Here is a 16,165-nt window from a genome sequence, read left to right as displayed (position 1 = left end):
AAACTGTTACAGCAGCAGTTTATTCAACAGCTCTGAAGGAACCGAAGGAAAAATGCTGCGGGAAACTGAGCAGAAGTGTGTTGCTTTTGCAGGACAATGCACCTGCTCACACTGCTAATGAAACCAAACAGACAATACACAACTTGGGCTATCAATGTCTGCCTCACCCACCCTATTTGCCAGACCTGGTCCCATCTATTTCCTTTCCCAAATTTAAAGAAACACTTGAAAGGAACAAAATTTACCATAGATGATGAGGTCTTATCTGCAGCTAAGGAATGGTTTATGCAACAAGGGAAAGCCTTTTTTCTCAGAGGATTGCAAACGATGCAACAGCATTGTAATAAGTGTATAACACTTTGTGGGGAATATGTAAGTTACATGTTTCTCCCTCAATTCCTTCATGTTGATTATCACAACTTTTCAGCACACTCTTGTCATCTACATAGCTCAGACAGACCACCTTTGGCTTTCCAATATGTCATTTACTACTCTTCTATGCAAAGAATCCAGTCGTCCTGTCCTTGCTAACCACACCTTTAACAAAACCTTCAGGGGATAATCCTTGCTTTCTTCTGTCAGTGATATACTGAAAATATCTTTAGCATCTACTCAGGACCGGTGCATGGTATTTTTCTTGTGTGTGCAATTAATGTTCGGCACCTTTCCAAAAAAGCTTTTTTTTGAATAAAGTGAATAAAACAGGAAATGAAAAACAAATGAAAACCACTTTGCAGTATAATGTTACCTATGTATTAGTCCTGCTCATACAATTTTTTTCAAGTTATATAAATTTTCAAAATAATACAAAATAATAATATAAAGTTAAGAGATTTATTCAAATATTCTTTACATTATTTTGCTAAAAGGGACTCATCTTGGCTTTCATTTTAGCGAAATCCTGTCGCAGTACATTAATGTTGATAGACTGAGCAATATTTTTCTACTGAAATTAGTGGCAAACCATTTAGTTTTTCTTGACTTATGCTTGATCGCAGGTAGTTCTTTATTAATTGTAATTTAGAAAATGTTCTCTCTCCCTTAGCAACTGAAAAGGGTATTCTCAATGCAATCAGTGAATTTGCAAAGGGATCTTCAAGGATGTTGTTATAAATCCACTTCAAAACTATTTCTGGTGTTCTATTTTCTTCAATTTTTCTAGATAATAATTTCAGCTCTATTTGCAATTCTTCTGCTTCAATGTCCTTGTTTTCTTTGTCACTTAATGCTTTTTCTAATGAACTACATACAGAAAATAACGAAGAACTATTTTAGGTATATTTTCGTAAATTTTAATCGAAAATTACAGTGATATAATCAAGTACAGGATACAATTTCAGAATTTATTTGTTCATTTCAGGGAAGATCTGAAGGGGCCCGAACGGAAGACGACATACATTCATAATTATATGTACCATTCGCTGTTTGTTTAAACTCTTATGTCATATTTTTTGACATCTTTTAGGGGGATTTTCTTCTGTGGCACCTGTGTATATTGCACACGCCACCAGCTGGGCCTGCATCTACTTCATAAAATCTTTTAAATAATATGTATTCTGAATCGTCTCCACTACTTCTACATCCCCAAGAAACCTAGTTTACACTTATCACAGTGTAAACTTCAACTTCCTGTCCAGTAGGCAGGGCAAAATTAATCAGTTCTGATAGCAGTTCCCTAACTATTGAATTTGATCAATTTGATCATATTCTCAACACTTTCTTAATCAATGGCTACAATGCCCCCCAAATATTAAAACCCTGCAACTGCAACCCCCCCCCCTCCTTCAGAGCAGAGATTACTCAACATCTATCACCATTCCATATATCTGGGACACATCTGAAAATTAACAAAAATCCTAAGGAAATAGGAAATACAACCATCTACAGACCACATAAAAAATTGGCATCCCTTATCCACTCCACCAAAGACCAGCCAATTCCCCAGACCTTGTAGGTCTGGGGAATGTAAACGGATCCACCAATACAGCCCCACATGGACTTGCTGACCTTTGGACACCCACCACAGAATACAATGGAAGAAGACCACTCTACTGCACTGCAGAAAATAAAAATGAAAAGCTATTCCTCAATTCTACCTCAGCCCTGAGATACTTTCCAAACATCAACAAATTTGGGTGTATGAGACTGCCCAAAAATTTGGGAAGCATTCATCCTCAGCCCAACCGCCCAATCTAGGGGGAACCAATCTAGGACCAACTTTGCCTTTCTTCAGCCTCATTTGCCCAATGTTAGTGCCTGCATGCATACATCATTGTTTTTGTGATCCCTGATGATAGCAATGTAACACTGCCAAAATATAGGAAAGTATTAATTAAAGTTAGTATAATTAATATTTTAATATACATTATTCCTGAAAAATAATAGTTATCAGCTGCTATATTATTTTGACATGGATAATACATAAAGTGATCACTCAACTATTTGTATTCATTAAGGTTATTCTTCCAAAATCATTCTTTCTTATACTTGCCATACAGCAAAAGTACTCAGTGGAATCGACTTTTGATCTGGTCAGCTAAATTCCTCTTAATCTAATTTTACCTTCTTCACTGCTGATCACCATTCCCCTTATATCATCCACAACTACTTCAACAGTCCTTTGAAGATCTACTCATCCATTTAGCTCCTGTCTGATTTCTACTCCTCACTCAAGAATGCAATTTGATAGCACATTTCTTAAATACACCTTGAACATTTTCTATGCACCACTAATATCATTCCTTTGCAGTTTCTTATGCCATGCAGCTGCTCCCTGAATTTTTCAAAATCATCAAGTTTGTGTTTCCATGTGTACCCATTCACAGGAAATTCCACATGCTTAGCAACCTCTCATATTCAGCCTGCAATATTACTATCTCCAATCAGAAGCATGTATTAACCATGGTTATGGAAATATTTCTGATACTATCACCAAACCTGACACTATGAAACCCTGGGTCAATTTAATCTATTTTGGGAAAATGTCTGTAGCTGAATGAATGAATTCTATTTCCTTCTTTCCACATATCCAATATATGTGGAAAGAAGGAAACATCCACATCTCCTTTTGCACCCCAACTTATTATTATGACAAGTTACACAGACTTTGTTGTGCTGACGCCTATCTCATAGAAGATAAGATGTGATGCACTGTTTCCCTAAATGTTACCTTCATGATTAACTTCTACTCTTGCTGGCTTCAGTTCTGATATTATTAGCAAATGGTTGTGGTTGTTTGGAATTACAGCTGAAGCATATAAAGTATGAGACCCAGTGTATTATGCCTCAAAACTGAGTGTTGTTTTGGCTGATTTTCCTGTTCAGCAGGATGAAAAAACTTCCTTATTAGATGAGATCTGAACTGAGGTCTTTCTAACCAAAGAGCATCACTGATACTGAGTAACTATGAGAATCATTAGTGATACCTCCCCAATCTTATTCTTCCTGAAAATATAGTATCCCATACATTCTATTGCTGTAACAATATCTTCCTCCATCACCCAAATTTCACAATGCCTATAATGTTTGTTCAAGTAAGAAAACAAAAAAACTACTTACAATCTCCATGCTTCTTGAATTGGTAAACATGCACTGCAATAATTTAAGAGTCCATATGTATCCCTGCATCTGTTAAACAACCTACACTGGCTTATCTGCTATTATGGTCCCGTTTCTCAATTTATTCCTATCATACCTTAGCAACAGATTTACAAGCTTTACTCTCACTCTTATTTTTCACTTCGTCCTGTAACTCCAGCATAACCTCAATAACATTCTATACTTTTTGCCTTTTACATAACTTGTTTTGGCCAAATCAGTGGCTTTTTTTTCATTTCTTTTTATTCTAACATCTTTGATTTTACACAATTTCATCATGCTCTCACTAAGAACACTCTAATCATGGAATCGGTATATAGTATTGTCTCCTTACTCCCTCTTTTAGCTGAGAAAATCATGATGAACTCCCTACTGCCACTCCATTCAAAGCTAATAAATCCCCCTAAAACCCAGCTGAAGTCAAGGTACCCATTTTGGGACATATTATTATTCGTGACACCTCCAATGATTTTATATCCACAGCCTTTTCTGGTCCAGCACATTCAACTTATGATATGTGGAACCAATAATAGGCTATGAACTTGTCAACAAATTGCTCTCTTGTAAAAGACCCCTGCAACCACCAGCCTAGCTTCATCCTTCCAAGAAGGCTATGGACAACTATCAACAGAATCAGGGTGAACCAGGGCAGATAGCCTCTACTGTGACTGCACCCATATTCTACAGACTATTAAACATATCATCAGTGACTGCCCCTTTGCTATTTCCCATGGCAACCTGCAGGAGATACAGGAAATGTGTCAAAGGAGGCTCTAGAGTGGCTTTCGACATCGGACATTAAACTACAGCTGAACTTTGCCATAAAAATACATACTCTCCCTTTTTTTTGCTCCTAAATACTTGCCTTACTTTTCCCTCTCATCTCTCCTTTCTTCTCTTCTGTGAAATAGAGTGAATGAAGAATGAAACCAAAAATCAATAAATGTTGGTAAAAACAAAAATAAATGGTGCTGGCACATTTTGCAAAATGCATGCAAACATGAGAGATTGTAAATTTCTCTTAATTTAATTATTCTATGTTTATTAGATTTGTCATACCTGTGCCTTGAATTGGAGGAAATGTTTGTAAGGCATTTTGTTCGGTTGTAAGCCCTGCTGCATCAGGCATCAACAGCAAACCAGGTACAAGCTGTCTTCCCAACTTGCCTTCATTATCCAATTTTTCACCTGTATAGATAAAAATATAAGAATTTCATGATAAAACATTTTCATAAAAGCACTTAACAATTAACTTGTCACATACAAAAATAAAAAGAACAGAAAATCAACACAAACTGATTTTTAAATTTATCTTAAAAATTCTGTCGGTGTATCTTCAAGGATCTCTGAACTATTACATCTTATTGATCATACCAGGTATGACATTGGGATGCCATACACGTGTTGCTCAAATAACTCGTTATTTTTTAGTAGATAACGATACTATTATATATTGATGGTGTTTTGTTTATTTTTGACTGTGTTGTTTTAGTCAACTATTATTATGCAATATACTTTCAGAAACGTTTTTGTTATGGCACCAATGCATACAAGAAAAATGGCAACCAAGACATCGATTTTGACTGATATCAATGTGCAGGATTTAGTGTGATGTAGCATGTGTTTAATGCATTCTTTGCCAAGAGTGAATGGTTTGCAGCATGAAAGTGACAATGGAGAAAATATTTGTTGGAAATGTTTTGTAAGCGAGTATAAGAAATGCGAGTCATGTCGGGTTGGTTGGTTGGTTTATAGTTTATTTGGTACAAAAGCTACAAAGGTCATACTGTACCATACTAAAGGTTATAACATTAGCATTTACAGAAAAATAGTTTCTCAAAGCAGCATCTCTAGGTAGACAGAACTGCTGCAGAGGGCACAGCAACACACAAGGTCATAGGTTATTACAGTAGTGCAAAAATAGTTAACAATATAAGTTAATACATAATATATGAAACACTAAGCCAAGGAATGCAGTATCTACATATATGTAAGATTATAATAAATGCCTTTATAGCAGTACAAAAATAGGCAAAAAGGGATTATTATACAATATGCATGGATTAAAATTAAATTTAGCAATGCAGTAGAAACAGAATTTAGAATACATATAAACAGAATTTCTAGAAAGTACACAAATAGGTAAGATGTCCTACAGCACTACATGATTATTCAAAAAATAAAGTAGTAAATAAGATGGATACACAAAATGCATGTTAAGTGAGGCAATATCTACATATAAGCAAAATTACTGCAGAGGTTTCAGCAGTACATAAATAGATGATTATAGGTTAACATATGTATATACAAAACAAGTCAAGGAAAGCAGTGTCTACATCTAGTAAGATTATAACAAACATTATTATACAGCATCGATGCATAAAATTTAAGTTTAGCATTATGGTATTTAGATATTAACAAAATTACAGCAGGGTGATACAAATATACAAAATCAAGGCCTATGGTAATACATAATTGGTCAGATTTAACCTAATGAATAATATGTATGTATAAAAGTTAAGTTAAGCAAAAAAGTATTTACATATAAACAAATTTATGGTTAAATGTGTTTGTACAAATTAATTCTTTCTAAAAAATTAAAAACATCATGCAATTTGCCTGAGTCTGCTAGCATTTCCCTGAGTGTATATGACTTGGTTAGATAGGTGAAAATTTCATTCCTCTCTCGTGTAAATTTTTGACAATCTACCAGAATATGATAAATAGTGAGATGTGTGTTGCATTTTTCACATATGGGAGGGTCATCAGCTCTCAGTAAATGAGAATGCGTAAGGTGACTGTGACCTATGCGGAGCCTAGCAAGGACAACCTCCTCCCTTCTCTTTGTATGTTGACTAGAATGCCAGTGTTTAATTTCAGGTTTAATGTTATATAATTTGTTTCTTGATGTTTCTTGCCATGTTAACTCCCACTGAGCAATTAGCTTAGGTCTTAATTAAGGATTTTCATTTTGTGAAGCAGGTGTAGCAGTTCATAAAGTACTGGATGAGGATTATACATAAGAGAAGAGATAACCTGTAAAGAGCTCAATGAGTCTGTATAAATTATACACTTTTGGTGGCAGTTTTCTTTTATACGCACAAGTGCAAGCTGAATGGCATGTAACTCTGCTGTATAATTACTGCAGTCAGGTGGGATCTGGTTTGAGATAACAATGTCAGGAAACACAGCAGCACAGCCAACAGAGGTGTTAGTTCTTGAACCATCAGTTTAGATGGGTAAGAAATCAGCGTGTGCTGCTCTGTGTGCATTAAACAATTGCAGGTAGAACGATGATGGGGTATAAGATTTCTGTAGCTGACAAAGTGAGAGGTTGCAGGATGGTGTGCAAACCTGCCATGGAGGAATGCTGTTATGTTTAGTGTAGCTAATGCTGTCATTACATCTTTATATAACAGCTTGCATAGTTTCTTTAATACACATACCAAAAGGATGCATAGCAATTTGATGTGTGTGATATTGAGCTTCCCAATGCAGAGAGGAGATACTATTCCATGTAGGTTGATCTGGGAGAGATTTTATTTTTAGGGCGTAATTAACAGACAACTGTTTCCGTCGAAGTGATAGAGCCAGTTCATTTGCTTCTACATAGAGGCTTGGAGTGGGTGAGTTGCGAAAGGCACCAGTAGCTATCCGTATACCCTGATGATGGATGGAATCCAACCATCGTAGGTTACTCTGTCTTGCCAAACCATAGACTTGGGACCCATAATCCAGCTTTGAATGTATAAGTGCATGATAAAGATGGAGCAATGAAGCTCGATCAGCACCCCACTCAGTAGAGGATAGAGAGCGATGGAGGTTCAAAGTTCTTTTGCACTTTTCTCTTAGTTGACGAATGTGTGCTAGAAATGTGAGTTTTCTGTCAAAAATGAGTCCCAAGAACTTGGTTTCTGTAGTTACTGGAATAACAGTAAGTCCCATTCTTAGTTCAGGATCTGGGTGATGAGTGCGTTTTCGACAGTAGTGTACACAGATACTTTTTTTCTGTTGAAAACCTAAACCCATTATTAAGAGCCCACAGAGAGACATGATCAATTGCTTGCTGAAGTTGTCTTTCAATTATCCTCATGTTACGTGAGTGACAGTAAATTGTGAAGTCATCAACATACAGAGCATTGTCTACAGTGGGAGTAAGCTATTCAATGATTGAGTTGATTTTAATAGCAAAAAGGGTTACACTTAAGACAGAGCCTTGGGGAACACCTTGTTCTTGAAGATATGGTTGAGATAGCGTACTTCCCACTCTGACATGGAAAGTTGGCTTGGACAGAAAGTTTTTAATAAATATAGGGAGGTGTCCTTTGAGACCTAGGTTATAAAGGTCTTTTAATATGCCATATCTCCAGGTTGTGTCACAAGCCTTTTCCATGTAAAAAAAAAACCGAGACAAGATGTTCTCGCTTCAGAAATGCATCTCTTATACATGTTTCTAACCGAACTAAATAGTCTAAAGTTGATTGATGTCTACGGAAACCACATTGTGTATTGGAAAGAAGACTGTTGCTTTCTAAGTAGCAGAGAAGTCTGGCATTAACAATTTTCTCTAGTATCTTACAAAGACAGCTGGTCAGAGCAATGGGTCGATAATTATTAGCTTGTGTTGGATCTTTTCCTGGTTTTGGGATAGCAACGACAATTGACTTATGCCAAGAATTTCAAAACTCTTCCTCTGCAAGTATTCTATTGTATAATAAGAGAAGACGATCCATAGAAGATGATGGTAGATGTTTTATCATTTCATAATGGATGTCATCAGGTCCTACTGCACTAGGGTGAGATTGTAGGAGAGCTCTTTTCAGTTCCTCCTTGACAAATGGCTGAAGAATGTTAGTAGAAAAATTAATCCTTTGTTTCTCTTGCTGCTCTTTCAGCATTAAAAATTCTGGAGAATATGAAGCTGTTGCTGAGATTTTAGCAAACGTTTCTCTCCTAAAGTATCTGAAATAGTTTTGGGATCAGCAAGAACACTTCCATTATAGTCTAAGGTGGACAAACAATGTGTACTATATCTGCCTTTCATTTTCCGGATTTTATCCCATACAATTTTTGGGCTGGTCATTTGATTAATTGATGTAGTAAATTGGATCCATGATTGTTTTTGACTCTGACGTCTTACAAAACCTGGGTTCCACCAAGGCTTTAGATAGAGTGGAAATCGAAATGATGTTTTTGGGATGGAGGTTGTTGCTTCCTGGACAATGCATTCTGTTATATATTTTACAGCTTCATTGATAGGTGTTCGACTGATGGCATCAGCATTAAATTTTGCAAGATCAGAGAAAGTGTTCTAGTCAGCTTGGTTCATTTTCCATGTAGGTATCCGTGGGTGAACATGGTTCCCCTAACACGGATACCTATATTCTGCAATTGATCTTACAATATGAGAAGGTAGGCATATGGAAGAAAGTATCGAGTTTATTATTTAGAAGGGAAAGGTTGTTATTATCAAGAATTTTTTTCAATGCTTCGTCCTAGTCAATTAGTGTTGGCACTACCCCATAGAGTATTGTGACCGTTAAAGTCACCCATCAAATGGGTTCAGGCAATTGCGAAATAAGGTTATCAAGATCAATTTCATTTAACTCAGCATTCGGTGGTAAATAAATTGAACATACTGTAATAAGGAATCCCACAGAGAAGCAAATCGCTACCGCTTCCAGAGAAGTATTAAGTTGGACCTGATGGAAAGGAGTATGACTGCCCACTAAGATAGCTACTCCTCCATGAGCAGGACCATCTCCAGTTCTATCCTTACGTACAACAGTGAAATACCTAAAGGTATGGTCCTCATTGGGTTTTAAGTAAGTTTCCTGTAGACAGAAACAGAAAGGTGTGTTTCTGCAACATCTTGATATTGTCAATATTCTGGAGGATCCCACGACAGTTCCATTGTAAAAATTTTCCTATTGTTTTGATTTTATTGACTTGTCTGGTTTTCGAGAGGTTGAGGGCTTACCTTTATCAGATTTATATTTATTCACTGTTTTAGGAAAGTATGGACGGCCAGTGTCCATCACTTACTCTGGTAGAGTGTTCAAAACATCAAATGTATTAGGGTCAGTTGGTATGCTTAGTTTGCTTTCAGTGGGTATCAAGGTATCCATTTTTTTTTCTGTGCGAGTGTCTGGTGGTTTATCTTTGAGTGAAGTCTCCACCATAAATTTTTTGACAGATGAGTTTTCATTGAATGGGACCATTTTTGAAGTTGTCTCTGGAGTAAGTGATTAATGCGCTCAACAGAGAAGTACTTATGATCGTAAAGTTCAGATATGGTGAAATTATCAAATGGTGGAATAGACATACATGTTTGAGTTGCTGTTGGCACTTTTTTAATTGTTACTTTTTCAGCATAAGAGGATCGTAGAAGGCGTAATGGTGGCTAGCTTTCTTTTTGCATCCTGATATGTAATGTTTTGTTCTGTTTTTATTTTTTGTATCTCTTTTTCATCTTTCCATTTCTGACATGCATGAGAGTATGCTGGATGATCTCCCTGACAGTTGACACATTTAGCTTTTTTTTCGCAGCAAGATTTATTTTCATGTTCTTTACTACCACATCGAGCACAGGTAGTAGAACCAAGACAGGCAGTTTGGACATGTCCATACTTCTGACATTTAAAACATCTCAGCGGGTTAGGGATATATATTCTAACAGGACAGCTGAGATACTCTGCTTTTACAGATGTCGGAGGCCTAGGTGTATCAAAAGTAAGGATGATGTTCGTGGTTGAGACCAGGCAACCATCCTTGCGTATCAGGATGCGCCTCACACCCGTCACTCCTTGATCTTTAAGCTCTGAACATATCTCCTCATCAGGAACCTCAAGGAGATCCCATTCTGATATCACTCCTCTACTGGAATTGAGTGTTCTGTGAGGTGTTACTGCAATTTGTATTCCACTCATGTCGTTGCTCTCAGTAGTTTCTCGGAATGTTGTTTGCACATTGTTTCCACGAGGATATCACCAGAACGCAATTTCTTAACGGTTTTGGGAGATCCTGCCAGTCCTTCTAAACCTTTTTGGATAAAGAAGGGTGACATTTTCCCAATTGGTTGTTCACCTGTTGCATGAATGATTAAAAAGGTTGGTAAATTTTTTTAGTATCCGATATCTTTTGTTTCTTACTTCTGTGTCTATATTATCAATACTTGGTTGGGACTTTGTTAGGGTCCCTGAAACATTTGAGGATGAAGAATTCATATTTTAAGGAATTTTTAATTAGGCGCCAAAGCTCCCCACCCACCACGGAGCCACACATGGATGCCCACTACCCGGCAAGCAATAAATGCACTCAGGAGTGGAACACCAGGGCTACCCTGGACGCTATACCAACACTGCAGCAGGTCTAGGATCCCGACCCCGGACCATGGGGTGAGAGACTTACTGCAACACCGTTGACCCTTTCAGGCAGGCCCACCCGTCTTGCCAATGGGAAAACATGGGAAACATGGCGGCAGGGCATTGGATCCCAGTGATGGTGGTCTTCTGGAAAAAGGATAGTGAAAAAGACTCAGGAGAAGTAGAGCAAAGAATACGGGAAGAAAAGCAAAGAAAAAGAGGAAGAATGAAAAGGGCCAGTACCATCACTGGGAGGTCCCCTCCACCATGAACAGGTGCCCCACATGGAGGTGTCAATGTCGCGAGAGAAAGAATGAAGTAACTGATATTATGGATATAAAGCAGGCTTGTCAGTACTGTGGAGAATGTAGCAGAAGCAGTGAATGATAGCACACAAAATATGAATGAGAGTTTGAAGGAAGTGGTTGAAAGTAATAATGTGGATGATGAGACACTAGAGCAGAAAGAAACTGCATGCTTATGCAGATTCCTTCACAGGACAAAATGTGAGATCGAGCGACTAGAGAATGAAAGAAAGAGTGAATGGGAAAAGCATAAAAGTATGAGAAACAGAGAAAAGAGATAATATTGCAAGTGAATTTGATGACAAAAGGTATACTCGATGAGAAAGTGATGAATGCATGTGCGAAGATAAAGGATGTTAGTGAAGCTGTAAGTATGCAAATGAAAGAAGTGAACAAATTAACAAATCAATGACTGCATGAAAAACACCCCCCCCCCCCCCACAAGCATGGTACCATCTTCCAGCCCCTTGTTGTACATGGCACTTCAAAGAAAAAGGGACCCACAATGATGGATGCAATGGCTCCTGTGTATAGGCATGTGGATTGTCTTGCACCCAAATTCGATAGCTATGCATATTAACTGTCCCATACAATGAAAAATGCTTCATCTGTCCAAAAGATGTCCAGCCATTGTGGATCTTCTGCGACTTTTGCTAAAGCCAACATTGTGAATTCCTCCCACTTAGTGGTATCACTTAGTAACAGCTGGTGAAGAGACTCCAGCTTGTATGTATACAAGGTTAACACACCATGAATGATGCGGAATACGGATGTTTTTCACTATGCCCATTATTCTTGCAGCTTCCCATGCATTGCTTGTTGATTCTGCTGCTCAGGATAGGGTGCTCATTTGCAATACCACAGCTCTGGTATAGGGGCATTGGATAACACTAGTCTGCCAGTGTGATGGCGATCTGCCAAACTTCCAGTTTCCTCAAAACATCATATTAGAGAGTAGTGTCTGGCAGGACTGATCTGACCTTTACCTTTCTTCGTTCTTTTCTGCATTCGAAAGATTCGCAAAGTTTCCACTGCTGATTCTCTGTATACATAAAACAACTTCACTAACAATGCATTATCCACCAAAGTTAGAATCACAGCAACAAACCTTTCTTTTAACAAAAAAAGTTTCTGTTTGCACCAACTACTGGGAATTCCCATGCATTCATTACGAGCCGCCAGCAGTACACCCTGCATTTTATAGGACTCTCATTTGCACATATCTCACAAATTAGGTGTGTTTCACGATTTACTTTTGTGCAAACTGCACTCTAACATATCAATTTTATATTCACTGGCATCGAGGACATAATAAACTACGTAAAGATAACAGCACAGTTATTACTACATCTGACAAGGGGAGCAGTATTGTTACCCTCAATGGCAGTGATTACAATAAGAAAATGGATATCATTCTTAGAGACCACTCTACCTACAGACCTTTAGATTATGATCTCACAAAATTGCAAATCAAGAAATTAAGAAGTCTACTAGTCTACTCAGTTTCTTCTTGGCCTCCTGATATCACAAAAAAAACTTCAGTTGTATACATGGCCATATGGCTAATCTAAGATTCATAAACCTAATTCCCTCTATGACCTCTAGTAGATATACCAATTCTCCATTCTATAAAGTAACCAAACAGCAAAATCTCTTGCCCACCTTACTGGTCATACCACATCATTCATAAAAATTTTTTCCCATTTTAAAAGCTCCATTGAAAATATATATAATTGTGAATGATACAGATATCTTAGTGAGTTTTGACATCACCTCATTGTATACTAACATTCACTTAAATTACACCTCATTGTGCTTTTAAAATATCACTGACCACTTTTCCTTTGCTATCCATTCTGGTTCACCCCCTCTCCCCCTGCGTTTTATGGAAGATTTTGAAAAACAAGCTCTTGACCCAGTCTCTCTCAAACCTTCTGTCTGGTTGAAATATGTAGATGATGTCTTTTCTATTTGGCCTCATGCCCCAGACACATTAGTCTCCTTCCTCAGTCACCTCAACAGCCTACATGCAAGAATCCAATTTAAGAAGAACAATAGCTCACCCTTCCTAGACAGCTTAGTTGCATGCCTTCATAATGGTAAACTTTCCTTCACTGTATACAGAAAACCTAGTCTTTTGTAGACGTGTTTTAGTTTTATGCTGATTTTGTGTGTGTGTGTGTGTGTGTGTGTGTGTGTGTTACGAGTCTCATTTTGTACTCCATGATGATGTCTCTCTGAGATAAAGTATTGGAAGCATTAAATACTACTTTTAATCGTTTCCTAGTGCTGTTTCATTCCATTAAACTTTTATAATGAACCATTCCAACTTAAACCCATTACTAAACGATTTTTTTTTTTGACCACACAAGCTATGTGAATTGACTATTTGGGAAATGTTGATCAAGTATCTGAGAAAAAACTATTTTAATACCAACTAAAGTTGTTGGCATCTTCAGGGTACAGGACTGATGATAGGAACAAAAGCTAACAAAACATGTTACAGACTAGACATTAACAGAATTCTAATTATAAATTACAAAACAACACTGAACGTGTGCAATACACATGTGGCACATACATGATTTCACTTGTTGTTGTTTAGGAACGTTTTATAGTTGGTACTAAAGTTCATTTCTTGTGTGTTTAGAGATCTAATTAGGGTCTTCCAGATCTCGGATAAAATTAAACCTTTGTTCCTATTAAGATTTTCTATAGAACGGGCGACTGTTGTGGCTTCTTTAAAAATACGAGCGCGGTAATCCTCTTCTATGTAAGGAGTACAGCTTTTATCCAACTCAATGATATGGTTGGTTGTGGAGAAATGGGAAGATAAGCCTGATATATCTTGTCTGTTGTTTTTGACATATCCGATGTGTTCTCTGTGTCTTATCTCAGGGCTTCTTGAAGTTTGGCCGATGTAACTTAAACCGCACGAGCATGGGATATTGTAAACTCCAGCATATTTACAGAAAGGACGGAAGTCTTTTGGAGATCTTAAGAGTTGTCGTATTGTATCTTTAGGTTTAAAGGTCACTCTTATTCTATGTGGTTTGAGGAGTTTAGTAACATTGTTAGAGGCTGTCCCCACGTATGGAATGACGATTGTGGTAATATATTGAGTGTCTTCTTGTTGTCTTTGTGGTGGATCAGAGAACAGAATCTTGTTAACAAGTCTCCGGGGGTAGCCATTCAAAATGAGGTTGTTGGATATGAATAGAAAAAAATATCGTTTAATATGAATAGAATCCATGGGGATACTAAACGAAAGGTATGCAGTTTTGAACTCCTAAAGTGCAAAAAAGCTACATTGTTAAATCACCTCACCTTTTTAAAAAGATGCCGGGACGACAACAACATTATTCCAAAGTTCTTATCTTTAAAGCAACAATTCCATTCCAGACATCGCTGGCACTTCTACGTGAAAGGATACAACACATGAGATTTGTATTAAGCAAAATAGACTCACAATGTTACAATTTCTTTGAGGATATCTCTAGTACTTTAGACCAAGATGTTTGGCAACTTTTAGACAGAATGATCAATATTAGCTATGAGAAAGCCTTTTCAAAAAGCAAACGGAACCAAATTAAAAAATGTAGCTACCTTTATGCAAATCACATTAAATCAAAACCTTCTCTGCCAGACAACAAAGTTATTTTTAATTTATCAGATCACGTATTAACTAAACCAGAGATCGCTATTCTCAAAAAAGGTTTCAACTTTGCGATAACACACCTGATCACATACCTAAAGTGGATATCATTTGTAATATAGGTAAGGCAATCTCGTTGTTACCTCAACACACAGCCAATGACCTTAGATTAAAAAATAGTACCATCCTCTTTTCTTCAAGAACTCCCAACACAAACTTCACCCCTCTTGAAAAAAGAACTATGCTTAATTTAAAGAAAAAGAAAGATATCATTATACTCAAAGCGGATAAAGGAAACAGCACAGTTATCTTAAACACCAAAGACTACAAAGATAAACTTAGCTATTTACTATCAGACATGACTGTTTACCATGTCCTAGTAACAGATCCAACGTTAAAAAATCACAATGATACCAACAACTTATTACGCCATATGGTTAACTGGCCAAGATAATTAATTAAAAAATTGAAGTCGATGGATCCTCTAACTCCTAGACTATATGGTGTTCCTAAAGTTCACAAAGATGGAGTTCCATTATGCCCTACTGTGGACGGTATCAACTCTCCTACCTATCTGTTGTCTAAGCACCTCGCAAAACTCCTACAACAACATATCCATAATTAGGATACTTATATTAGAAACTCAAACATTTTGCAGAGAAATTAGAAAACATCTCCATCTCCGAAAATGATCTACTGGCCAGCTTAGATGTCCAATCTTTATTTACAAACATCCCTGTGGTAGAAGTCATCAACATTTTAGGTACTTTGTTCCCAGAAGATATCGCTTCGCTGTTTAGTCATTGCCTAACATCAAACTATTTTTTATGGAAGACAACTATTTACCAGCAATTGACTAGCTTGGCAATAGACAGCCCCCTCTCACCTTCTTGTGCCGATCTTTTCATGGAAGATCTTGAAAGTAGAATTATATCTCAAGTAGACCCCAAACCCACAATATGGTGGAGATACGTGGATGATATCTTCGTTGCGTGGAACCACAAAAAAGATGACTTATTTGAATTCCTAAATAAGATCAACTCCTTTCACCATTCAATCAAATTCACTCAGGACCTTGAAAAAGAAAAACAACTACCATTTCTGGATATCCTAATTAAGAAGCAAGCTAATGGTCGTTTCAACCTCTTAGTTCATAGAAAACCCATGAATACAGGAAGTTATTTAACTTCAGCTCCTCCCACCACATTTCTCAAAAACTCAGCATTGTACATATGGTAAAGAAG

At 37.1% G+C, this 16,165-nt stretch overlaps 1 protein-coding gene across 4 annotated transcripts in view; it reads right to left on the bottom strand.

Annotated features, from left to right (window-relative positions):
* The window catches only part of stau (double-stranded RNA-binding protein Staufen), a 228,576-nt gene that overhangs the window by 71,789 nt on the left and 140,622 nt on the right, over positions 1 to 16,165 (bottom strand). For all 4 annotated transcript variants that reach the window (XM_090410841.1, XM_090410838.1, XM_090410840.1 and 1 more), the window contains exon 8: positions 4,657 to 4,785. In XM_090410841.1, the coding sequence (XP_090266967.1) occupies positions 4,657 to 4,785 (129 nt within the window). The remainder of the gene's footprint in view (positions 1 to 4,656; positions 4,786 to 16,165) is intronic.

The sequence above is a fragment of the Typopeltis vanoorti genome, chromosome 21 (genome assembly GCF_054136105.1).
Source record: "Typopeltis vanoorti isolate ZY-2024b chromosome 21, IOZ_Tvanoo_1.0, whole genome shotgun sequence".
Lineage (NCBI taxonomy): Eukaryota > Metazoa > Arthropoda > Arachnida > Uropygi > Thelyphonidae > Typopeltis > Typopeltis vanoorti.
This window is presented reverse-complemented; position numbering and strand designations above follow the sequence as displayed.